The sequence below is a fragment of the Balaenoptera borealis genome (genome assembly GCF_965194805.1).
Source record: "Balaenoptera borealis genome assembly, chromosome: 13".
Taxonomy (NCBI): domain Eukaryota; kingdom Metazoa; phylum Chordata; class Mammalia; order Artiodactyla; family Balaenopteridae; genus Balaenoptera; species Balaenoptera borealis.
Window position 1 is genome coordinate 106,419,295 of NC_138870.1, and position 25,018 is coordinate 106,444,312.

At 54.4% G+C, this 25,018-nt stretch overlaps 2 protein-coding genes across 5 annotated transcripts; both read right to left on the bottom strand.

The window, feature by feature from the left end:
* Positions 1 to 3,643: 3,643 nt before the first annotated feature.
* CPT1B (carnitine palmitoyltransferase 1B) lies at positions 3,644 to 12,283 on the bottom strand. 2 transcript variants are annotated; one of them, XM_082351474.1, is made up of 19 exons: positions 11,809 to 12,283; positions 11,162 to 11,339; positions 10,668 to 10,807; positions 10,177 to 10,354; positions 9,863 to 9,964; positions 9,535 to 9,672; positions 9,357 to 9,434; positions 8,340 to 8,447; positions 8,180 to 8,264; positions 7,326 to 7,521; positions 6,850 to 7,035; positions 6,648 to 6,753; positions 6,419 to 6,535; positions 5,820 to 5,984; positions 5,607 to 5,741; positions 5,359 to 5,511; positions 4,703 to 4,816; positions 4,122 to 4,214; positions 3,644 to 3,983 (listed from the first exon to the last, which is right to left on the bottom strand). In XM_082351474.1, exons 2-19 carry the CDS (start codon positions 11,300 to 11,302, stop codon positions 3,900 to 3,902), a joined length of 2,319 nt encoding a protein of 772 aa, XP_082207600.1. In that variant the 5' UTR covers positions 11,303 to 11,339; positions 11,809 to 12,283; the 3' UTR covers positions 3,644 to 3,899. The 2 variants fall into 2 exon arrangements, with proteins under 2 accessions (XP_082207600.1, XP_082207599.1); XM_082351473.1 differs by having other exon boundaries at positions 9,357 to 9,458.
* A 148-nt stretch (positions 12,284 to 12,431) lies between these two features.
* CHKB (choline kinase beta) lies at positions 12,432 to 15,990 on the bottom strand. Of its 3 annotated transcripts, none has more exons than XM_082351495.1 (11): positions 15,538 to 15,987; positions 15,241 to 15,349; positions 14,764 to 14,967; positions 14,526 to 14,659; positions 14,158 to 14,253; positions 13,911 to 13,969; positions 13,742 to 13,823; positions 13,504 to 13,612; positions 13,257 to 13,360; positions 12,884 to 12,965; positions 12,432 to 12,737 (listed from the first exon to the last, which is right to left on the bottom strand). In XM_082351495.1, the coding sequence occupies exons 1-11, from the start codon at positions 15,759 to 15,761 to the stop codon at positions 12,663 to 12,665; spliced, it is 1,278 nt and encodes a 425-aa protein (XP_082207621.1). In that variant the 5' UTR covers positions 15,762 to 15,987; the 3' UTR covers positions 12,432 to 12,662. The 3 variants fall into 3 exon arrangements, with proteins under 3 accessions (XP_082207621.1, XP_082207622.1, XP_082207623.1); XM_082351496.1 differs by having other exon boundaries at positions 14,854 to 14,967; positions 15,538 to 15,986; XM_082351497.1 differs by lacking the exon at positions 12,884 to 12,965 and having other exon boundaries at positions 15,538 to 15,990.
* Between the last annotated feature and the right edge of the window lie 9,028 nt (positions 15,991 to 25,018).

Here is a 25,018-nt window from a genome sequence, read left to right on the forward strand (position 1 = left end):
ACCTGGTAGGTGCGGGCCTTGGTTACAGCCGAGGTCTGCCAGGCGCTCTGGCCTCCAGGCAGTAAAGCACAGATCACCAAGCAAGGCCAGGTGAGCGTGCTGCTCAACCCTTAGAGAGGCTGCACATAACACTCTGGTCAAGAGGAGGCTAAAGAGATCACTCTGGCCTCTATAGGTCAGTCCGGGGAGCTCGGTCTTTATTTGGAGGGCGATGGGCACCTTAGAAGGTTGGTAAGCAGAGGAGGGGCATGGCGAAGCAGTCTCTCTTGCCGGAGGGAGAGTAGAAATGGGGCTGTTGCTGGGTTTTGGGTGAATGATGGTGGAGGTGGGGACAGGGAGGCAGTGGTCGTGGCGGAGGGAAGTACACGGAGTCAGAAGCCATTTAGAAGGTCGCTTTGACAAAGCTTCGTAATGTGGGAAGGGAGGGAGAAAGAAGGAATGGCTGAGTCGCTGGAGGGTGACACCGCCGGCTGAGACGGGGAAGAGTGGCAGAGAAGCCAGTTTGGGAGGTTGTTAACTTCGGTTTTGAATACCTTGAACTCTTTGAGATTCCTGACAAACCTGGGACCCACTGCATTTTCTGTCAGGGATTCCGATCCTTAGCAAACTGATCGCAGAGTAGGAAACACAGCTGGAGCTGAGCCAGACAGTTCTGGGCATGGAGCGCGGACTCGTCTCTCTCTTGAGGAGTCGGTTGTCTGGGCCACGTCCCCTCTCCAAGCCGCCAGGCTCCTTCCCCTTCTGAATCTGGTTCTCCAGCCGTTGCTTCCTACCTGTGAGCCACCTGCACACTTCCAATCATTCCACCATTTGCTTAGACTTTCTAGAGCTGATTTCTGTTATAGCACCCCAGAAAAACATGAATCAGGAATAATTCTGAGGGGTAATGAAGGCAGCTTCAGGGAAGAGTAGGAGTTTACCAGGTTGAGAAACAAAGGCACAGGATTCCAGGCAGGAGGTTCGGCAAAGGCAAGGGTGTGGATGTGCCTGCCTCCTTTAGGAATGGAGAGTGAAGCTGGGGCTCAGGGTTCTTGTGGGGGAGCGAAAGAGACTCAGAGAAGGCCAGTTGGTCTGGAATGTGAGGGCCCAGCAGGTGGAGGTGGGCGTCTGAAACACCCTGCAGAGCCCAGGCCAAGAAGGATGGGCCCTCAGGGAGTCCAGAGACATCTGTCTGGTCTGCCCATACCCTTGTGCATCCGAAACTGGCTAACTGTTCATCAAATGTTTCCTTTATGTCTTGGGCACACAGCTAGACTACATTTCCCAGCCTCCCTTGCAGTATGAGTCCTGGCTGGTGGGATGTGGGTAGAAATGCTCTGTATCACTACCAGGCTGAGTCCATAAAAGCCCCCCATGAGTGAGCCCTCTCTCTCCTCCGTGTACTCGCGGGATGTTGATGTCCAAGGCAAATTGGGAGCTACCTGAGGAAGGTAGGACCTCTAACAGCCAAGTCTTTGAATAATGGTATGGAGCAGAGTCTTCCTCTCAGCCAAGTGAACAAGAATTAAACTTCTATTGGGTTAAGCCATTGAGATTTCAAGCTTTATCTGTTATGGCTACTAGCCTTAACTAATGCAGATCTGCACACCTCTGGGGTACTAACGCAGATTTGCATTTGGTGGGTGGTCACCAGAAGTTTATACCCTGGTTTGGCACTGTGTTTTCTTCTCTTATTTCAACCAAGAACAAATCAGATAAAAGAATTTTGACTGAATTTTAACATTAATTAAAAGCCAGCTTGTTGGAATCTCTGCTCACTGTTCACCCAGGCCTGGGCGAGCTGATGTCTCCCAGAAGCCTACCAGATCCCAGACAGTTCCCCAGGGTAGGTCACGCAGGCACCAGAGAGGCAAAGGTCTGTGACGATACTTTTGGAAGCCCAGGAAAGCTCTGATACGGAATGTACCATTTTGTGAGCACAGATTTATTTTTATAAGCTTCTCACAGAGACTCAAAAGAGGTTAGAAGCCTCTGTCCTGGGAATCTTCTCATGTTCTCAGTGTTCTAACAACCTTCAAAGCTATTATCAGGAACCTAAATCTCCTTTCTTTCAATTTATATTTTCAAGAGTCTATGAGACATGTTCACAAATATTTCTTATAGGTATGTTAAACTCAACATTTAAAAATCTTATGTAATCACCCAGTCACCCAACTAGAAAACGTGAATTATCTTCGACGGCTCCCTAGCATCCTGAATCTCCATCCCTTAGTTTAAGTCCCGTCATTTCTCCCAACTCTGCCACCACCATGAGCAGTGCCCTCTGCTAGGCCTTCTTGCTTCTATGCTGACTGCACCCTACTTTGTTCTAATATCATTCTGGTTAGCCAGGGTGATCACATTAAAAATTTACAACAGTTATGTCACCCTCTGCTCCAGCCCCGGCGGCTTCCCCCGTCATTTGGAGAACGCAGAGCCTGGCCTCCGAGGCCCTCGCGGCGCCACCTCGCGGCGCCACCCCACCTCTCCCCTCCTGCTGCTCCCGACTCCACGCCAGCCACAGGCCCTCGGGTACTGTTCCTGCACCACGGCAGCTCCTCCCACCCCGAAGCATTGGCTGTTGCTGCCCCCTTGGCCAGGAATACCCCGCCCTCAGGTACATACATGGATTGCACCCTCATCTCCTGCTGGTCTGAGTCAAATGGCCCCACTCAGGAAGGCCTGCCTCTGCCACCCTGTCTGAAATTGCCATCCACTCCTCCATTGCTCCCTCCCCTTTTCTTCTTAGCACTTACTGCCCTCTGACTTACTATGTCATTTGCTCATTCTTCTTGGTTATTGCCTGTCTCCCTTGCTAGACTCTAAGCCGCACAGGGAAGGATTGTTTTTGCCAGTTTTGTTCACTGCCGTATCCCAGAGCTTAGCACACCGTAGCACTTAGTATTTGCTAAATGGATTATTCAAGAGCCTGGATTCCCTGCCACAGGCTCCATCCCCTGATCCACGCTTGCCTCACTGAGTAGTGAATTCCCCGTGTGCAGGGGGTGCCTTGTTCACCACTGAATCCCCGGCACAGAGCCAAGTAGACAGTGGTTGCTCAATAAACACTGGTTAATAAGAGAAGGCCTGGGAGTGTATCTAATTCACGTCCGGTTCTCAGCGCCTAGCAGAGTAATGAGATGTAGACTCGTTTCGGCATGCAGCAATAGTAGTTGAGTACCTGCTTAGACTTTCCATAGTAACTTTTTGTTTACTCGTAGTATTATTTTCATCCAAAAGCCGACCCAAGGGAAGGGGCATCTGTTGCTCCAGATTATCCTGTGCGCCCTCTCACAGACATGACCGCCTGGCACCCAGACCTCAGGCCTGGGACTGCAGCTCCTCCCTATGCCGAGGGCCTCTACAGAGCTGTGCTCCAGCCCAAGGGGGTGCAGAGGACATGTCCCTACACAGAGCGCCCCACTCTCCAGAAGACAAACAGAAATGGCCCCAGGGAACAGGTGGAGGTTCTGAAGCAAGAATTTATTCCAAGTGCGTATGTGGGTGTGGACGGCAGAGACCCACCTTTCAAAGCAGGCCAGAACCTCTTACAAATAGTCTCCAGCCCTAGACCTTCCCTTGCCACATCCCTGGCCTGAGGCCGGAGCAGGGGAAGGGCCTCCTAGTTCCCCCACCAAAAAACACAGGTACTTAAGGGCTAAAATAGAATTATACAGCCTTATTTTTATTAACATCTAGCAAGAAAAAAAAAAAAAAAAAAGAAGATTCCCTTCCTGCTCCAGCCCTACCTCCACCACTTGAGCCCTCAGGAAGCAGCGCTTGCCCAGGGAGCACCTGCTTCCAGAGGTGCCCTTGGAGCCTGGGCACCTGTGCACGGCCACTGCTGTGCCTGCAAGCGGACCACAGGCCCCTTCCTCCACAATGTGGGGACAGAAGGGCAGCTGGCATTTCTCCAGCCCTCAGCTGTCAGCCTTGGGAACTTGGAAAAGATCAGCGATGTCCAGCAGAGCTTGGCGGATGTGGTTCCCAAAGCGCTGGGCATTCTGTGGGAGTCAAGAGCTCAGACCAACCTCCAGGTGAGCCCCCGCCCCTCTCTCCCCACAGGGAAGGATTCTTCCCCAGCCAGACATGCCCTGGGGGGCGACCCCTCCTCAGGCTGAGTGGGAGCAGGAGACACTCACTGTCTCTGAGCTTGAGAACTTGCTGGAGACGTGGAAGAAGATGGTGTTCTCACCCGCGATCATGTAGGAAACCCCGTAGCCATCATTAGCTACCTGAGGGCAGCACAAGGGGTAAAGAAGAAGAGGTGAACTGAACCTTGAGGATCTGGAAGCCAAGCTGATGTTATCCTTGCTCTGCCCACAAGATTCACAGGAAGGGCCCATCCCCAGGAAACAGTATGAAAACAGAAGAGAAGACCCCACCTCAGGTTCCCTCCGGAGGCCCCCCTCACGTTGGCAGGGGGTCTCTAGCTCCCCGACAAACTAGCCCACGTGAGTGTCTCAGTGGGAGATTGGACTCTCCATAAGCCCACTTCAGAGGGTACAGAAGCCCCGGGCAGGGTCACTCCAGCAGTGGGTGTCAACACGGGTGGGGTCCCAGCCACCTTTCTTGCTGGGGTCGACAGGTACTGATCCTGTTTGCAGGCAGGGCAGGTCCAGGGCTGTGCCCCTGCCTCTGGTCTAACCTCCTCGAGGCCCTGCACTCTCCCGACAGCCCGGCCCCTGGCCCTTCCCACCTGTCCACCGTCAAGGGCACTTACAGGGCCAAAGCCACCACCAGCGCCCAGGTGATTGGGGTACTGGTTTGGGTCAAACATGCGGATCTGGAACTGAGCAGTCTGGCTGGTGGAGAGGCGCCAGGGTTCTGAGAGCACCTGCAACAGGGAGGCGCGGCAGTCAGGGGCCACGCACACCCGCAGACAGGTGCGTGAGCCTGGCACTGTCCTGGCTAAGGATGCAGAAGGGACAGGACGCAGGACCTTCCTGATTGCTGGCCACGGTCCCCTAGGCTGTTCTCACCATCACAGCCTCTGCCCAAAACCCTCCATCAGGGGACCTGCCTGTCCGTCCCCTGGCTCCGCCCCCCACCCCTCCTGCTGCCCCTCCCACACCCCACACCCCTGCCTCAGTGTCAGCGTCCGGGCACTGGAGCTTCCCTCCACCTGGACGCCCCGATTCCCCGGAGCCTCTGCCCTTCTCTCACGAGCGCTGCCACCACCTTACACATCGTGCTTGTCCGTCCCTCCCCCCTCGCGCCAACAGCAACTCTACGAGGGGGAGGCTGTTGCTTGGCACCAGTCCACAGGCCTGGGTGGCTGTGGGGCGGGAACACCGGCCCCAGCCGTCCAGACAGAAGACAGGCCGAGACCCACCGGGAGAGGGCCTGAGCACAGAGGACACGCCCACCGACACTGACCTCGGCCAGGAAAGGGGACTTGACCCCCAGGTACTTGGAGACCACGTAAAGACAGAAGAGGTGCCTGTCAATCCCAGCCCCCGTCATGGCCAGGCGGTACATATTCTGGTGCTTCTCAGCAGCTTTCCGGAACAGATCTTGGAGGTCTGCTTTCTGGGGGCAGACATGGAGCAGTGAAGAGTAGCCCTGACCCTCGAGCAGGCAGGAGGCCGAGCGGGCACGTCAGCACGAGGCCGTGGGGGGCTCACCAGGTGGCGCCCCTGCGCCATGGCCCGAACGAAGGCTGTGGACTCGCAGGTGCAGGAGCGTACAGTCTCCGTCCGTCCCTCCCGGAACATCCTGGTCATCGAGGCTTCGTAGGTCAGGCAGAGCCTGCCTCTGTCCTAGGGAACACAGAGGGGTGAATCTTGCAGGTGTGCCCTGGTGCCACCCCCGCCTGCTCGGCGGCCTGGGGCTCCTACCCGGAAGTGTGCCAGCTGCAGGGCGATCTGCACGAAGGCGTCAGGGCTGGTCCGGCACTTCTTGATGAGGCCTTTGCCAAAGGGCAAGAACTGGAAGCAGTACAATTCCACGTCGTCAGCCAGCGCCTTGGCCACCTGGTAGGAGCTCTCGATGACTGCCTGGCACTGCCGAGACACGGAGGGGTCAGCTGGGGCAGGGCTCTCCAGGAGGACTCCAGGAGGACTCCAGGGTCACGTCCAGGAGGCCTGAGGGTGAGCAGCGGACGAAGGCAAGGCTGGGCAGGCCTCAGGATGCTTGACGTCCTCAGGAGGAGGAGACGCAAAGGACAAGGCAGGGGCGTCAGCACAGATGCCTGGCTGGGCTTTGTCGGGGAGGAAGGCACTGACAGGTGCTCCCCGGACACGAGCTCACACCTCATGACTTTCTCCAGCCCCGAGATGGTCCTGGGATCTCTATTCTCCCTGTAGCCAGTCTGGACCATGAGACACTCTGGACCCTTCCCCTGAGGGTGGGGCTGGGGCAGAGGGGAGGGCCACAGGGCATCTCAGACACTTGTCACTCTCGCACACCCACCCTTGCCCCTTCTCGGCCCGCACACCTGCTCAGGAATGTCCCACTGCAGCCGCTGAGGGGGGGCCAGCACAGGGTTGGGTTTGCCCAGACAGTGCCCAGTCTCTGTGTAGCCCAGGTCGAAGCTGTCGGTGCCCAGGACAAACTGCAGGGGCAAGGTCAGGCTGAGAGGCCATCCTTGCCCGGCTGCCCCCGTGCCCGCCCCGCCCCGCCCCGCCCCGCCCCTGCCCTGCGGGACCTTTCCCAGGGCCTGCTACCTCCCAGAGGTGCCCTATGATAGGGGCGTCTGCCCACGCGTGTTCTGTGTTGAGGCCCAGCTGGCCATTCTTGAAAGCGATGAGAGTGAAGGACTTGTCGAACCACCTGCAGCGGGAGGAGATGGGGCAGCGGTGTGGGGGCAGGGGGAGGAGCCCGGGGGTGGGCGGGGTGGGCCGTGCAGTGGAGCTGGGGGTGCGGTACCTGTTGTAGCAGCTGCCGTGCAGCAGGGCCTTGCCGTAGAGGCTGAGGCTGGCCTCGTCTTCGGGGTCATAGCGGTGAGACTCCTCATCCAGAGCCACGAAGAAAGCAGCGCGCTCGATGGCATCCAGGGCAGCCTTGTTCTTGCCAGAGCCGAAGAAGGCCTGGCGTACCTGAGCCCACTCCGCTCTGAGGGCGCGAGGGCAGAGTGAGCGGGGGGGCCCCTGTGGGCGTGAGGGCACCTCCCAGGATCTGTGTCCTCCCCCTCCACACACCCCCATCTAGCCACCAGCAGGTAGAGGTCACAGCAGCTACCCTCCTGCCGTTACCACCAGCGCCCCTCACGGCCGCAGGTCCTGGTTTACGCAGAGGACGCTGGGGCCCACGCTCCTCCTTTGGTGAGGGCTCTGGCCGAGTTCCAGGGTGGCACACAGGACCCAAATCCTCTCCTCACGGCGCCTGAACCTGGGCCCGAATACCTTCCCCCTGCGGTGAGGGCCGCCAGTTTCTCCTCCCCAGGCTGGGGTGGGGAGGGGTCATCCAGGATCCTCTGGAACTGCATCTCCAGGTCCCGAGGCCTGAGCAGGCGGGAGCCCTCATAGAGCCACAACTTGAAGAAGCGGCCCTTGTGGTAGACAGCTACGTGCCTGCTGTCTGTGAGGTGCTGCAGCACATCTGGGGCAGAGGCCATGGGTGGGCTCAGGCGGGAAGGTAGGGAGCTCCTCCCTCCCCCCATGCCACTCAGGATGGCCCCCACAGCCTCACACCGGGTGACCGCATGGACCCTCCGCCTGGCCTCCCTGCCCCTTCCCTGGGCGGAATCTGCTGGCACCAAGCCAGGCCCCATGCCCTGAGCTTCACTGTCTGTCATTTAATGCCAACCACAGTCCCATGAGGCATTTCACAGAAGAGGAAACCAAAGCTCTAGGAAATCCCACAGACTGTCCTGGCATCAGAAATGCGGGTGCTGCTTGGCGGCCCTGGGGGCCCTGGGCGAGCCCGCCCCTCCTCCCCTACAGGCTCCTTGAGCGGGCAGCTCCACTAGGCCTCCTGTTGCTCTTTGCGCGGGAGACTGCCTAACTGTGAGCCCCTGCAGGGGAGGGGCTCTGACCTGGGTCTCCCAGGGTCCCAGTACTAGCACCATGCCTGTAAACAGCAGGTGTCTAGTATTGGCCACAAACTGACTATTTTTCGCAGTTACGTGACCCTGAGACACTGGGGACGCTTGGTGACCAGCAGGCAGTAGGGCATCTGGCCATGGTGGGCCCACAGCTGGGAGGGAGCGGCCTCCGTCCTGTGGCCCCAGCGCGGGCGCCCGGCCGCGGCCTAGTACCTGTGTCCTTCCCCGGGATCCGAGTGGTGTTGAACATCCTCTCCATCTGGTAGGAGCACATGGGCACGATGCCCAGCACCATCACCTAGGAGGAAGGCCCAGCACGGCTCAGACGCAGGCCTCCTCTCCCGGTCACGCCCTCACCTCCAACACAACTCACAGGCTTGATCTCTTCACGGTCCAGTTTATGGCGATACTTGATCATGGCGTGGACAATGTTTCCCAGGCGGGCTGCCTGCACGTCTGCGTTCTTGACGAGCACTAAGTCCTACAGGGCGAGAGCAGAGCCTGCAAGGAGGCTGCGACAGGTGTGCACAGTGGCATCTCTCTGTCTGGGGTGTCTTGCCCCCTATCCCCAGTCCATCCTGCACACCCTCTGAGAACTGAGTACAAGAGGTGAAATGCATAACTGATCAGATAACCCCCTGCCCTGGCTTCGACCTGAGCTGCTTTTCCAAACCCATGGTATTTGTTGATGTTTTGTTTATTTTTCTTTGAGGAAGGGGTTCTGCCACTACAAAACAGCTTCAAACCTCTGGTCTAGACAAGTTGCACATAGGTTTCTGGAAAGACAGCTTTGTGGAGGAGGGGAATGCCAGCATGCTACTTGAAACGTGCTTTGGAAGTGGGAGAGCAAAGAGGTGCACAGGGCAGTGGCTGGGCAGCCTCTCCCAGCTGGCTGTGCACAGTCTTGTACTAGGAGCAGGAAAAGGGCCAGTCACGTGGGATAGGGACCGACAGTGACCCCCTGAGCTCTATGAGAAGCAGCTCTGGATCTGCTTAAGACACGCTTAAGGAAGTTCCCTGGTAATGGCGTCAGGATGGCTGGGAAGCTGTGGCTGGAAAGCCAGCGAGGGAACAAGGAAGGAAGTGAGAGAGCCTGAGCTGGGCAAGACACTGAGCCTGAGGAACTCTGGGAGTGACAGTATCAGGCTATGGGGTCTACCGGGCTCTCCACATCCTCAGTATCCCCGTTGCCTGTGAGCTGCTTCCTGACTATGCTTCCAGGATATGACCCCCCCGCATCTTCCCTCTCCTTCAGGCCTCACTTCAGAACCCCCACTTGCCTACAGAAACCACCACTAGGGCTCTGAACTGTCCTCCAGGTTCCTTGCCTTGAGGCCAGAGCCGGGGACAGAGCTGAGCACGCAGGACCCCGTGTGGCTCTAGCCCTTACCATGACATAATAGTTGCTGTTCACCATGAGGGGCGTCCTGCCTTTAAGGTAGACGTACTCTTCCCACCAGTCGCTCACCTGTGGGTGGGTGGGAGGTTGGAGCTGGGGCGGAGGAGGGTGGGGTGTGAGCAGCCAGGACACAGGGTGGGTGAGGGTAAGCCCAGGAGGTAGAACTCACATAATTGGTTGCCCACCATGACTTGAGTACCAGGTACTTCTGCAGCCTGGGGGCAGTCTTCTCCTGGAATTCCTTGGCCAGCGTCTCCATTCGGTAATATTCCTTGTCATCCAATAAGTGTTTCACGGATTCTAGGTACTGTCCAGCCAAGTTATTGCCCGTGTGAGGGCCAGTCAGCAAGAGCTGCCTCTGTCCTGACCTTCTTCCAAGCCCAGCCCCATTGCTCCCTCTCAAGCCGACTCTTTGTAGGGGACAGTCCCTTATGTTTGGATAAGTCCTCTGAGTCCGGCCTGCCCTGCCCACTGGGATGTCTGACCCAGGCCCTCACCCGATGAACTGTGGCTGACACGCTGGGCACGGGCAACTTGGGCAGAGATGTCTGGAAGCTGTAGAGCATGGGCCGCCGGCCGGACAGAAGGCGGACACACATCTGGGGGTACAGAGTGGAGAATGTTGAGGGGGAAGCCGGGGGAAAGAATGGAAACTAGCAAACACTGGAGGGGCTGCCCCAGACCCTCAGAACCGGGACAAACCCCGCCAGGCACCAGTGACCCGCCTGACTGTCCCCTCCAGCTCAGAACCAAAGTGAGGCCCTGGGGTCTCACACCCGATGCCTGGACCCCTCCACCAGCTTCTGCTCACAGCCCAGACTTTGGTGAAGTGGCTGGTCTGGCCGTGCATCTCAAACATCCAACCGTGGTAGGAAAGCAGCAGTTTCAGGGTTTGGCGGAAGAAGAGGATGCCCATCATCCAGACCCCCGTGGAGAAGATGGCCACACTGACAAGTGTCCGGGTCTGTGGGGTCCGGTAGGGGCCACACCTATCAGAGAAGGGGAGAGGACTGCAGGCGGGTCCACTCGAGACCAACCTCAGGGAGATTCTGACCCTGCAGTCCTGATGTATGTGAGCCATCTTGGGGGAGACACCAAAGGAGGAAAAACTCCCTGGACACACTCACATCTGAGCCTCTGAGTGCATCACACACGAAGTTACAGAAGTAGGGACTGAGATGGTGGTCGCCCCCGGGGAGGGCTGCCCCTATGACCTCCAATGGCTGTTGTCCTGTAACTGCCCAGCTCAGGAACCTTGGCCTTGGAGCCCACCCAGCCCTTTCTCATGGCCCCGCTTCTTACCCCTCAGGAAGCCATCTCTGGATAAAACAGATAAGCCCCATGGAGATGTCCACGTTGCAGTAGGAGGAACCCAGTGTTGTCATGACAACGACCAGCCAGCTGGTGGGGCTGCCAGGGTACACACCCCTGAGGATGCCATTCTGTGGGCAGAAACAGGCATGCTCACAGAGCAAGGACTGGGGTAAGCAGGTGCCTATGAAGTCTTTGCCTGTTTTCACTTCTCCTTCACGTCTGGTGGTCCCCGTCTCCACACTCCCACACCTGCAGCACCTGATTATTGTGTCCCACTGACACTTCCTGCACACCCATCTCCTCTCCACGCCTTGAGCACCCCTCTGGTTTCTGCACTGCTGGAGCCTGTCACTCCGTAGAGCTGCCAGCTGAGGTGGGGGTGGAGGACCTTGACAAAGGGCAGCAGCTGACACCTAGCCTCTGCCTCCCTGGAAGGCTCGATTCTGCACCTGCTGGAAGAGACGAGAACCACCTGCGCCCACCTTGATGCGAATCAGGCGTCTCTTCCAGGAGTTGATGCCAGACAGGTAGATGTGTTTCAGGGCCTCCCGACTGAGCCGGAAGTCGACCCCCTCTGGCGTCACCGTGAACTGGAAGGCCACAGCCTGGTGCGCTTCCGCCATCCTGTGGGTTGCTGGGCACCTGGGAGTTGCTGGGCACCTGGGAGGTGGCAGGAGGGTGTGCGGACAGCTCTGCCGCCCGCGCCGAGGCCCCGCCCCCGGCCCGCCCCCCTCCCCTTCCGCCCTGGGTCGGCCACCCGCAGCGCCGCGTCCCCAGCCCGCCCCCCTCCCCATCCGCCCCGGTCGGCCACCCGCAGCGCCGAGGCCCCACCCCTGGCCCCCCAACCTCGCCAACCGCCGCAGAACCTTCGCGCAATGGTGCGGGGATCAGGAGGGGGTCAGGGCCTTGAAAACGTCAGGAATCCCAGTGAAGGGCAGCCTCGGGGTGGGGGCTGGAGGGACCCCGGAAGCGGAGTCGGTCTGGTCTGGAGTGAGGCGGGGTCTGCGTACCCCCAGCATTGCCACGTGGGACCCTGGCACCAGCCTCTACCCCCCTCCCCCGCCCCCCTTGCCGGCTCAGAGCCCTGGGCCAGGCCGGCAGCCTAGAGCCACCCCCAAACTCCACTCACGGCTCGGGTGTGCTCCTGTCCGCTTGTGGGGACACTCTGGCCCGTGTCCCCACGTCCTTCAGGCCTGGCCACCTAAGTCCCGCCCTCACCGGGAACCTGACACCCACTCCCAAATTTGGGTTGAGAGAACAGTTGGGGGGGCAGCAACCAGAATCTCCCCGGCTCCGTGGCGGGAATCAGGAGTTGGGGGGGAGCCGGGTTTCTGCAAGCTGAAGATGGCTCAAAGGTCTGAGAGCCTGGGGCGCCCAACGGGTCTCACGTGAGGATGGTGGCATTAGAGCTAAAAATAGCCGAATGTAGGGAAAAGGTCACCAGTGTGTCAGCTGTGCCTCCTGTTCCCTGATCTCCAGTGCTCAGGGTTGGGCAGCCCCACCCCCGGGCCCTGTTTGTACCCCGCAACTCCCCACTGCCCGACCCACGTCCTCTGAGTATTTATCACTTCTAAGCTGGAGCTGGGGTGGGGGAGAGCAGAATGGACCCCTAACCACTCTCAAGCCCAGATCACCCAACAGCCACGCTTTTCAGGAGGGGAAACTGAGGCTCCTAGCAGTGGTCCCTTTGTCAATCTGTGTGCAATCCTTGGTCGGTACTTTCCGCCGCACCCAAGCAGGGTTAGGACGGTGTGAAGGAAGAAGCTAGTTTATTGTCTTAAGGTACACATCCCAGGGCTTCTGCCCACTTGCCTGCGGTGGGGACCTGCTCAAACTCGGGATGGGTGGGTGGGGGAGGTCAGCCTCCTTAACCCCAGTCTCACTCGGGCTCAGCCCAGTCCCCAGGGCCTCCCCTTTGTCCCTCCCTCCAAGGTCCTGCCCTGGAGGCTCCCAGAGAAATCCAAGGAGTTGGGAGGTGGAGAGTCAGGATGAGGGGTGGAAGCTGGTCAGCTGTCCCTTCTGCTGGAAGTAGAACTGGAACCGAGACTGGGCGTACTCCTAGGGAAGGAACCCCGCACACTGGTGAGAAGGCTTGGGACCAGCACCCCACAACCCCCAGTCTGCCCACAGATGGCCTAGAGGGTCTGAGGCCTCTGCTACTCCCCCCCCCGCGCCCACCTAACTCACCCAACCTGGTTACTTACCAAGTAACCAAATTCTATAGTGGACATGGATGCCTGGAGGATGGACCAGAGACCCCAAAAGAAATGAGATGCCAGAGCATACCTGAGGGGAGCAGGAAAAGGGGGGTTCAGAGCACATTTGGCACTGCCTGAACCCCCTCCCCCAGGCTGGTCAAGCCCCAAAGCTCTAACTTCTCCTCTATCGTCCTAACCCCGACCCTGTCCTGACTCTTCCCACTCTCAAACTGTTCTTCCCCCTCAGCCTCAGGCCTCATGCTCGTTTCCTGCCCCCACTCTGCACTGACACCTAACCTGCAGCCCAGTGAGTCTACCTGCCACATTGCCCCTTGCCTCTGCACCCTGCTCTACCCCTGCCCCACACGTCTTTCCTCACCGATTAGCCTCTGCCAGCAAATCTGCTTCCAGTTTCCTCTGCTCCTCTCGGGAGATGGTCTCACCTTTCTTTACCTCCGCCACGTAGTGGCGAATAAAATGGAGCTGAGATCAAAAGACAAGAGTCAGGAAATGGGGAGACTGGGGAGCGCTTCCCAGTTAACACCCTTGCTCGCCATTCCTTCCAGACTTCAACCTCCTTCTCCCTTCTAAGCCAGGTCCTGCTCCCCAGCTTCTGGCCCACATACCTGCTGTCCCCGGGTGGGGTAGTTTGCAGGCTGCGCTTTGTAGAAAGGCCACTCCTCATGAGTGTAATCGTAAACCCACTCACAAAAATGGTTCCCAATGTCAAAGCCCCTGAGGGAATAAGGTGGACACTCAATCCCCAAATACGCTGGGCAGCTGGGATGCAGAGAAGAAGGCCTGGTCTGCTTTTCCAGGGCACTGTGGGAACAGACCCATGGGAGGCCATCCTCTTACCCTCACCTGTAGTTATAGCTGCTGTACTCGAAGTCGACCAGCATGAGGCCGTCAGCGTTTTCTGGCTCTGAGAGCAGTAAGATGTTCCCTGGAGGAATGTGGTGAGGCTCTGGTCACTCCAGGGTCCTCTGGCCCCCCTCACCTGAGGTTGGGAGACTCAGATGCCTTCTCCTACCTTCCTGGATGTCATTGTGGCAAAAGACCACTGGTGATGGGGTAGAGTCTAGCAACTTCCTGCAGGGGAACAGGGGCATGGGTCCTGAGCAGGAGTGACGAAAGGAGGGTCAGAGACACCTGCGTGGGCTAGGCCTTGACCCCAGCCTTCAGCAAATCCTGGGTAGGACCCCACTAGGTGCCTGGCACATCTCCTGTGCTCTTCTGTCCCCACCCCCCCACCCCCGCCCCATCCTGCCTGCCCTCACCTGAGGCTGCCCATCTCGTCCTGCAAGCTGTACATCTCCAGCAGGTTCATCTGGGGGAGGCCAGTGGGGGGTAGGTCCTGGATCTGCTTTAAATACCTGAAGCCCAAAGGATAGGATATACTCACTCTGCTATCCCTCCCCTCTACCCCAGGCCAGGCTGTCCTACCCGTTCGGTCACTGAATGACTTGTCTGGCAATCATTTGGAAGCCTGTTGCGTGAGAAACCATGTTAGACAGTGGGACACTTGATCCCCTCAACTGGAGAGCTGGACAGAGCACTAGATGCATTCAGTCACAGCCCAGCGTAGTAACTGCCAACATGAGGGTTCAGCCTATGTGCAGGAGGCCTGAGGAGGCCCCCGACTCACCGCTCCATGGTCCCAAATAGCCAGCGGGGCTCCTTAGTGAAAGGCATTTCCATGCCATGGAACTGGGCCATCTTCGTGGCGATGGCTGCGGACAACACGGGCTCTCGAAGCTCATGCGTCTTCAGTGGCCGGCTCTGCACCCAGGAACCTATCAGGGTGGTGAAGGGGCTGGGGCAGGAGGGGGGAAGGGTGGGGCAATGGAGGTGGGGGAAGTCAGGGCTTGGGGAAAATTCCCTACCTGGGGTGAGGGATGTGAAGGCAGACATTGGGAAGGGGAATAGGGGCTGGGGAAGGAGATGCTTCGGGGAGGTCGGGGCCGGGCTCGTACTGGGATGTACTGTTCCAGCCGGCCCTCTGGAAAGACTCCGTAGAGCTGGGGCCCCAGTGACCGCTCTGCAAGGATGGCGAACATCACACTTTCAAGGACCAAGGAGTCCACTCCCTGAAGGAAAACAGACAGCGAAGGGAACACGGTCACAAGGGGCCAGAGGCAAAGTGGCGCTGACACACGCGAGGGTCTTCTTGCTCCTCCCACCACATCTGGGACTTCTTGTTCTATTGCCCGGGGGCTCCAGAGCGCAGGCCTTAGTATCATAATGGACAAAATACTTAGCTCCTAAGGCTCAGTGTCCTCAACTGCCTAGTGGGGACCATACCTCCTGCCACACTCAGGTGAGAGATTCTAAGGCCACTGCGGCCTTCACTCCCTCCTCACCTGCAGGATGGCCCCGTACAGCCGCAGCAGCACCTCCCGGGGCTCCTCGCCAACGCTGGGCAGGTGGTCAGGCAGCGAGCAGCGGAAGAGCAGGTTACTGAGGCCTCCGCTGCAGACCCACAGCAGGGCGCGCTCAGCCCGCCATCCGCTCCACCGGCCCGGCGTCCAGCCCCCGCGCCCCCCCGTCGCTCCCGGCCCTGCCCCGCCCCCGGCCCAGGAACGCTGCGTGTCCCGAGCGCCCGAGCCTGAGCCTGATCCCGGCCCGCGCACAGGAGGGGCTGACCCCTGACCTCCCACCTCACGGGGTCAACCCTCAGCTCCTCCGGCCGTACTCGGCGCCAGGCCCCGCCCAAGTACTCCCGGCACCACTGGCAGGCTCGGCGCTCGGCGTCTCGCGACCGCGCCGAGCTGCGCCTCCGGTTCGGGGCCGCGTCGGGGCACATAGCCTGCCGCAAGCTGTCCTTGGCCAGGCGGCCTCCAACAGCCCCGCCTCCGGCCACATCTGTCCCCTCGGCCGCCATGGCTGGGGCTTGGCCCGGCCAACGCCCCGCCGCGCACAGACCCTTCGGGCGCGCTCGGCTCCTTCCGGCTGCGCTCGGCTCCGCTTCCGGCCAGCCTGCGCTGCTCCGGTCGTACTCGGGTCTCCTTGGCTCTATTCGGCTCTTTGCGGCGCCGCTCGGCCGTCTCGGAGACCCTCGTCCGGGTGCTAGTTCCGAAGGCTGTGCCCCGCCCCTGCTCAGAGCGAAGACCAATGGCCTCTCTCTCTTGGCGGGGCCGCTCGAAAGACAGTGCTGTTTGGACCATAACCCGGAAGCAGGAAATGGCGCGGGCCAATCAGAAGCGTCCTGAGCGGTCGGGCCCACGGCACAGTGGCGTGTCACGTGGGCGAACCACGTGGGCGGGTGGCGCGTACCGGGCTGAGAAGCCGGTCCAGCGCGTAAGGGCGGTGTCACCGGGAAAGTGCCCGTGAGGCGAGGTGGGCATTCGTCAGGGTCTGGGAGCGGACAGGGCAGCGCGGGCAGCGGCGGCGGCAGCCCCTCACTGGACAGATTTGGCCCCCGGGGCAGTTTGGCAAGGAAGAGGGCCGTTGAATGAGTGTGGCGAGTCTTGAGTGTGGGGGAAAGGGAGAGAGTGTGGGGCACCTGGTAGGTGCCGAATAAACATTTGTGGATGCGTAACCTTAAAGCCCTCCGCACCGCTGAGACTCCCTTGTCAGTTGAAGCCCGCCGCTATTGTTACCCTGCTTGAAACCACTGTCTTCATGTCCTGCTCCACTGCCCCTCTTGCCTCCAGACCTAACATCAAGCCCAGGAGGAGAGGCTCACACCTTGCAGCAGGCACCTGGGGCTGCACCACGTCTCCTTGTCCCACCGCAGCAGTTTGAAATGCCTCCTTGCATTTCTTGTGCCCCATGCTGGAGTGGCGACCAGGAAGACTTGATCCACGGGGATCTGTGGCACTGTTGGACCATGGTGTTCTTTGGGGTGAAATAGATGGACAGCTGACCTGAGTGGTGTTTGATTTGAATAACGAGAAAGAAATCAAGAATTGGTGATCAGAAAGCGAATGTCAGTTACTGCAATGGGAAGTCATGATCCCTCGCTCTGTATTGAAATCTGAGACCTGGAGTCCACTGGTTGAAAGGGAGGCTTGGTCTCTTACAGAAAGGATCCTACAGTGCCACCATAAGTACATAAAAAAATATTCCTCTAACCCTTCCCCAAAGGGACCCAGCGCCTCCTGACAAAGTAACACATTTACTTTGGAAAAGAGACTATCTGGACCTTTCAAGGGCTGTTAGATAACAAGATCTGAGATGACACGTGTGCCAGGGTACATGAAGCATCATGAGTCACTGGTTTGAGTAGAGGCTGTGGAAGTCAGATGATAAACAGAGTCCTGACCCAAGTCTTGAGGTCACTTCTCTGGTCCCAGTACATACCTGGGGTAATTATACGTAGCAGTGGGGCGAGCCTGTACATTGATCCCTGACCTGTGGAATAAGAGTCATGGTAGGAAGAGCGAAGTGGAAGCCTCTGGAACTCCCCACCCTCTCCAATGCTGCATTCTGTGTGGGATTGCAGAGATTGCTTACTCTCAAAGACATAAATCCCTACTACATCCCCTCCAATTCACCTGAATGTCCCCTGCAAAATCCAGATGGATTCAAGTAAATGATGGTGGACTACCACAAACTTAGCCAATTAGTATCCCTAATCACAGCAGCTGTGTCAGGTGAGGTATCTGTACTGGAACTGATTAATGCACCTCTGGCACCTGATAATGCAATTGATGTGGTGAACATTCCTTTCAATTTCCAGTAGTAAAGAGTAAGTTTCCAAAAGCAGTTCACTTTTATATGGGAAGGACAGCCAAGCATATACATTGTCTTACTTCAAGTCTGTTTTAAGTCATGCTTTCTGTCACAGTGTAATCGTTGAGACCTTGATCATCTGGACATTCTCCATAAAACTGATGAACTTATGCTAATTGGACACGGTGAGGAAGGAAGTGACAAGTGCTCTGTCCCTGGTAAGACAATGCATGTCAGAGGATGAGAGATAAACCCTCAGAAGTTCTGGAGCCTGTCATCAGTGAAGTTTCCAGGGGTGCAGTGTTGTAGGGCAAACCAGGCCATCACCTCTGAGATAAGGGCAAGTTACTGCATCTTGCATCCGTAACATGAAAAATGAGGCCTACCACTCCATGCACCTCTGGATTTTGGAGTCAGCATGTACCACACTTGGGAATACTGTTCTGACCCATTTATCGGGTGGCTTGGAAGACTGCTGGTTTTGAATGGGTCCCAGAGCAAAGGAGGGCTCTGGTGAAGATCCACACTGGAGGATGGGTTCCCCTGTCTCTTAACAGAACCAATGGGTTATGGCTTATCTGTGGCAGGTAGGGACCCTGTGAGGCACCTTTGGTAGGCTCCAACAGGAGATTTGGAGTGCTCACCCCTAGGGTTCTGAAGCAAGACCATGCCAGCTACAGTGAAGAACTACTCACCAATTGAAAGCAGCGTCTGGCACACTATGGGGCCCAAGTAGAGACTGGGTGCCTGATTATGGGGCATCAAATGATCATGTGACCAAATCTGCCTGTCCTAAACTAGATACTGGCAAATCCACCAGGCTCAGTAGCAATTCACTGCCCAATGAAAAAGGTTTGGACCCCAGTCTGTCCAGAGAGTACTGGTCATTTATAGGAAGAGGTGGCTGTGGCCCGCACATCTCCCACCTTGTTGTACCAGTGCTTCTTAGCAGGCAGGAAGAAAAATTTAGGTCTGGTTCACAGATGGGTCAGCTTGATGTGTTGATGTGAGCTGAAAATGTAGTACTGCTGCACTACCATCCCATTTCAGGTGGCTCTGAAGGACAGTAATGAAGAGAATTCTTCCAGAGACCAGAGCTTTGAGCAGTACACTTGGATATTCACTTTGTAGGGAGGGAAGGGAGTGGACAGAAAAGTGGCCTAAGGAAGGTGTGCACATAAACTTCTGGGTTGAGACAGACGTCTTGCTCGTTGGTCAGGGACCTGGAAAGAGCAAGAGGGGAATACTGGAGACAAGGAGGTCTGGGAAAGAAGATGGACCTATAGCACTGGCCACAAGTGTGTGTATCTTTGTGCCTCATGTGAATACCCACTGCAGAGGGGTCACTGGGTAACAAATTGGATGGATAGATGTCAGCCAGCTTCTGTCCTTGGCTACACTTGTGCTTGTAAGGTGAGGCCGTGAATGGAGTTGCCATGGTGGCAAGCTATGCCCACCAACACAGGCTCTTTCTTATCAAGGCTTATCTAATTATTACTGCCTATGAATTTCTGACCTGTTAGCAGTCTTAGTGCTGAGCTCCTGATATGGTACCATCCCTGGATGACTCAATGACAGGTTCGTTACACCAGATCCTTTCCACCCAGGAGAGAGATTGATTCATCTTTACTGGAATTGATACCTGTTCTGGATATGAGTTTGCCTTCCCTATCCACAAGGTCTTAGAGTAGCATTACTATCTAGCAGCTTAGAGAATGCTCGATTTACCAACACGGGATCATGTATAACATTACCTTGGACCAAGAAACTCATTTTACAGTGAAAAAGGTACAGCAATGTATAGATTGCTGTGGGCTGTACCGCTTCTGTGATACCCTGTATTACCTACGAGCAGCCTAGAGCTCTGCTGGATTAGACCCCCTGGTTCCCAGGTAGGGAACACTTCCACAAGGGAGCGTCCACTGATTCCAGGGAAGGACGCCTCCACTGAACCAGAATCTGCAAACTCCACCAGGTCACTTTGAGCTCCTTGTGCTGGTGAACGTGCAGGCAAAGAAGGAGGGGATAATAGATCCCGATTGTTAGAGGTAGATAGGGTTGCTGCTACTTAATGGGGCTATCAGGAGCTGGTCTAGCATGGAGGACTTGCCTGGTTCTGGCTGGTTGCTTCCATGCCAAGTGATAAGAGCAGCCACAGCCTGCCAAGGGCTCAGACCCCGCAGGGATGGAGGTCTCGTGACCTGACCAGGAGAGCCATGTGGACCAGCTGCAATGCTGGCTGACAGTGAGGGAAACCTAGAATGGGCAGAGGAGAAGGGACATGACCAATATTAGTTACAGCCTCAGGAGCAGGTGTGGCAGTGGGGACTGTGTTTGTTCTACTAACACTCTTATATTAAGGCTTTTGTAAAGGTTGTGACCTTCGAGACCTCACCTCAAAGAATCATGGCAGCGTGGACTTAATGTGGTGCCTGCGTAAACTGTGGGATACAAGAGCTGGTGTCTTGAATGATGCCCTCAGCACACCTTTAATTGCAGTGGGCTTACAGAGCTGCATCTCTGGCACCTGCTGTGTGTCTTTGAACTTCCTGCCCCAGGCCTTCCCCGACACCACAGGAGCCTACTTGGCCTGCTGACCGGCACAGCCTAGGTCTCTGGGGGGCACCCTCAGGGCCTGGAGACAGGAGTCAGTGGAGGAATGGTCGGAGAATCCTAAGAAGTGTTCCGTACACTTCTCAGGAGGTCCTGCTGAAGTGAAGGCGTTGTTACCCAGAGCAGTAACCTAAGGAGCACACGCCTATGTTTCGATTCTGCCTTTCCTGTCCTACTCTTTTCCTCCTTCATTTCTGTTTCATGGAATCACTTCCTGAACAAACCACTTATACCCAAGTCTCTGGGTTTGGAATCACTGTCATTGTGCTGAAATGATGGTGTCGCCAGGGCTGCACTTCCTCGGAGGTTCTAAGGGAGAATCCGTTCCTGGTCTTTTCTGGTGGCTGCAAGCATTCCTGAGAATGTGGCTGCATCACTCCAATCTCTGCTCCATGGTCAACACTGCTCCCACCTCTTCTGTCTGTGTAATCTCCCTCTAGATCTCTCTCTCTTTTTTTTTTTTTTAATAAATTTATTTATTTATGGCTGCGTTAGGTCTTCATTGCTGCGTGTGGGCTTTCTCTAATTGCGATGAGCGGGGGCTACTCTTTGTTGCGGTGCGAGGGTTGCTCATTGCGGTGGCTTCTCTTGTTGTGGAGCACGGGCTCTAGGCACGCGGGCTTCAGTAGTTGTGGCATGTGGGCTCAGTAGTTGTGGCTTGTGGGCTCTAGAGTGCAAGCTCAGTAGTTGTGGCACACGGGCTTAGTTACTCTGCGGCATGTGGGATCTTCCCAGACCAGGGATCGAACCCGTGTCCCCTGCATTGGTAGGCGGATTCTTAACCACTGCTCCACCAGGGAAGCCCTCCCTCTAGCTCTCTTATAAACACACTGTGATCATATTCAGGGCCAACCTGGATAATCCAGGATAATCTCCTGATCTCAAAATCCTTAATTAAATCAAATCTGCAAAGATCCTTTTTCCAAATAAGGTGACATTTACAGGTTCCAAGCATTAGGATGTGACTCTCTCTTGGGGGATCATTTTCCTGTCCTGCCACAGTCACTACTTCTTTCCCTCACAGCTGTTGTCTCGTCATTCCATTTTGTCCTAGACCTTGAATATTGGAGATGAAAAGTTCTGAGTCCAGACTAATTTTTCTCCCTTGGACAGGATTTGATTTTTCTGACTGAACACTTGAAGAAGCATGGTATATGCATGAGGGAATGATTTATTTATTCATTTAAAATGATAATGAGCCCTCAACATGTTAACATAAATAATATCTTACAAAAATAACTATTTTATAAAATAAAACTTTGATGAGAATAGTGGCATTGTTTTTTACATTTTTGCAAGTTTCTTTACTGTCTGCTTAGCTGGCAATGGCTGGTTCTTGTACGTGCTTCTGCAGTCAGTCTCTTCCATGTGTTGTTTTGGTTGAAACATGAAGAAAACCCAGCCTGACTTAGATTTGTAGTTGGAAGCAAACAATAGCTTTTTCAGATAATTGTGGATCTTCGCTGATACTACACCAAGAGTTGACAAGAGGTAGTTTCTTAGAGGTTAGTTGCAATTTGGAATTTGAAACCATGTCAATGAACTTTTTTTTCTTTTTAGAAAAAAATTTTTAATAAATTTATTATTTATTTATCTTTTTATTTTTGGCTGCATTGGGTCTTCATTGCTGCACACGGGCTTTCTCTAGTTGCAGCAAGTGGGTGCTACTCTTCGTTGCAGTGCGTGGGCTTCTCACTGCGGTGGCTTCTCTTGTTGTGGAGCATGGGCTCTAGGCACATGGGCTTCAGTAGTTGTGGTGCACGGGTTCAGCAGTTGTGGCACACGGGCTTAGTTGCTCGGTGGTATGTGGGATCTTCCCGGACCAGGGCTCGAACCCGTGTCCCCTGCATTGGCAGGTGGACTCTTAACCACTGCGCCACCAGGGATGTCCCCTTTTTCGTCTTCTGCTACATTAAAATCCATTGCTCTGTCTTGCATGCAGAATGGGTCTTTTAGTTATGCATAATTTTAAAACATCATGCATTCATTTGTCATTTGGAAAATACTGGTTCCCTGAGTTATATAGATCTTCCAAATTTTGACAGATTTTATTATATAATATTTTAAAAATCACACTTGTTAATGTCACCACCAATGTCATCAGAAAAATATTTAAATATTGAGAAACTTTAAGCTCATGATGATAGACACAGGTTTTCCAAAAATCTAATTTTTGCTTAAAAGCACAAATTTTATCATTGGCAACAAATACTATCAGTTGTTTTCCATGAAGTGACACACTCACTTTATTCATTTTTGAGAAAGTGTTTGCCAAACACCCAAGTCAGAATAACCATAGTTTGTCAATTTTCTTTCAAGTAAAAATAGTGTTTCGTGGAGGGATATCTGCAACATGGCAAATTGAGACCTTCCCTTTGTCTCTCCCCTTCAATCTACAACCAATAAAACATTCACAATGCTAAAAGGGTGCCTCTGCCCCATACACTAGGGTGCTGGAGAATTCCACACTTCCGTACATCTGAAGGTGGCTGAACTGGAGCCCATAGAGGAGGTGGAACTGGGGGAACCCCGGCGGGGGGGGGGGGTGCCTGCAGTCCTGGATTCCCACCTGCAGCCCCAGAGAACTTGGCAGTAGCAGGGGAGGTGACGCACGTGACTCCATCGCCCCAGCCACCGTGGCAGCCATAGGCAACTGGCAGTGGTGGCCATGAGGCCTGGGATCCCATCCCTTCAGCTGCAGAGGGGCCCATGACTCCCCCCACCCTGCAGTGACAGAGCCTGTGCACCTGACATGACAGGGGTACCTGTGCAACACTGGCTACCCCCACCCAAACCCTCCCCCGGCAGTGGCAGAATCTGCGACCCAGGGGATCCCAGGCAAAATGGAGGAGCCCACTCTCCTGGTGCCCCAGGGACCAACGCTAGCAACACAGGCAGCAGCAAGAGACCAATGACTCCAGAGGTACAAGAAGTGATCATGAGGGCACAGGGCGACGCCCCTGCCAGAGGCAGTGGAGGGTGGAAAGTGCTGACTCTCAAATATAACAAGAGGCAGCTCAGAATCAAGCAGAAAGCTGTTTGCTACCTCACATGCCCTGGCAGAGGAACAACTTATGAAGCACCATGAAGAACCGTGGTGACACTGCACCACAAAAAGAAAATGACAATTCTCCAGAAACCAAACTTAAAATCATGGAATACTGTGATCTAACTGATAGAGAATTCAAAATAGCTGTCATGAAGAAAATCAATGAGCTGCAAGAAAACTCATAAAGGCAGTTAAATGGGCTCAGGAAGAAAATTAATGAACAGAAGGAATACTTTACCAAAGAGATTGAAACTCTAAAAAAAAACCAAACAGAAATTCTGGAGCTGAAGAACTCAATAAATGAGATGAAGGATGCATTAGAAAGAATTGGAAATAGAGCAGACCATATGGAAGAGAGAAATAGCAAGAGCAAAAACAGAAATCTAGAAATGATACAAATATAAGAGGCAAGAGAAATGAAATAGTTTTAAAATGATGAAATTCTTTTTTTTGAGGCAAGGAATACAACTTTATTCGGAAAGCCAGCAGACCGAGAAGATGGCAGACTAGTGTCTCAAAATAACCATCTTACTGGGGTCTGGACGCCAGTTTCTTTTACAGAATCAGAGAGGAAAGTAAAGTAACAAGGGCAAACATCTGGAATGGCCAGCCTTGGACGTGTTAATTTCTTCTTTCTTGCAGCCATTCACAGGTGGGTAGGGTTCCCTGAGGCAGGCCATTATGTATGATTATAATAACAAAAGCAATGAAAAGCAAAGGCTAAAGTCAAAGAAACGGATCCAACATGGAGTCAAAATTGGCTCTTCCCTGTTACGGATATACAAGTCCATGAAGAGAACACCTAATTACCTCAATGCAAACAGACCTTCTCCAAGACACATTATATTAAAATTGTCAAAAGTCAATAACAAAGAATTTTGAAGGTAGCTGGGGAAAAAAGGATGTTAACCTACATAGAACCCCCATTAATTTATCAGCAGATTTCTCAGAAGAAGCTCTACAGGCCAGGAGGGAGTGGAATGATATTCTCAAAGTACTGAAAGATATAAACTGTCACCCAAGAATACTTTATCCTGCAAAGTTATCATTCAAATATGAAGGGAAATAAAGGCTTTCCGAGACAAACAAAAGCTGAGGAAGTTCATTAATACTAGACCTAATGGTTAAACAACAAGTTTCCACTGTATAGGTCAGGGAACTATATTCAATATCCTGTAATAAACCATAGTGGAAAAGAATATGAAAAAGAGCGTACTGATATATATGTATAACTGAGTCACTTTGCTCTACAGCAGAAATTAACACAACATTGTATTCGACTATACTTCAATTAAAAACAAAAAAACCAAAAAACCCCCACTAGATCTGCCTTACAAGAAATGTTGAAAGGAGCTCTTTTACCAGAAACGAAAAGGCTAAAGTACACAAAACTTCAAGTAAGGTGATAAATAGACAGAATCAGAAAATTGCAACTCTTTATCAGAATAGGTTTTTAAACACTTTATTATAGCATAAATGTTAAAGGGGGGAAAAGAAGAAAAAAAACTATGGCTACTTCAATTTGGTAACAAACTCACAACATAAAAAGAGATAATTTGAGACAACAAAAGCACAAAAGGGGAAGAGGAAAACTGACAGAACCCATGTAGGTAAATGAAGATAAGATGCTATCAGCAGAAAAAAGACCATTTTATATCAGAAACATTTTGTGCAAACCTCATGATAACGACAAAACATATATCTAGAGCAGAGACATGAAACAAAAAAGAGGAAACTGAGAAAAATGTAAGAGAAAACCACCAAACCAAAATGGCAGACAGAAACACAAGAAAGAAGAAACA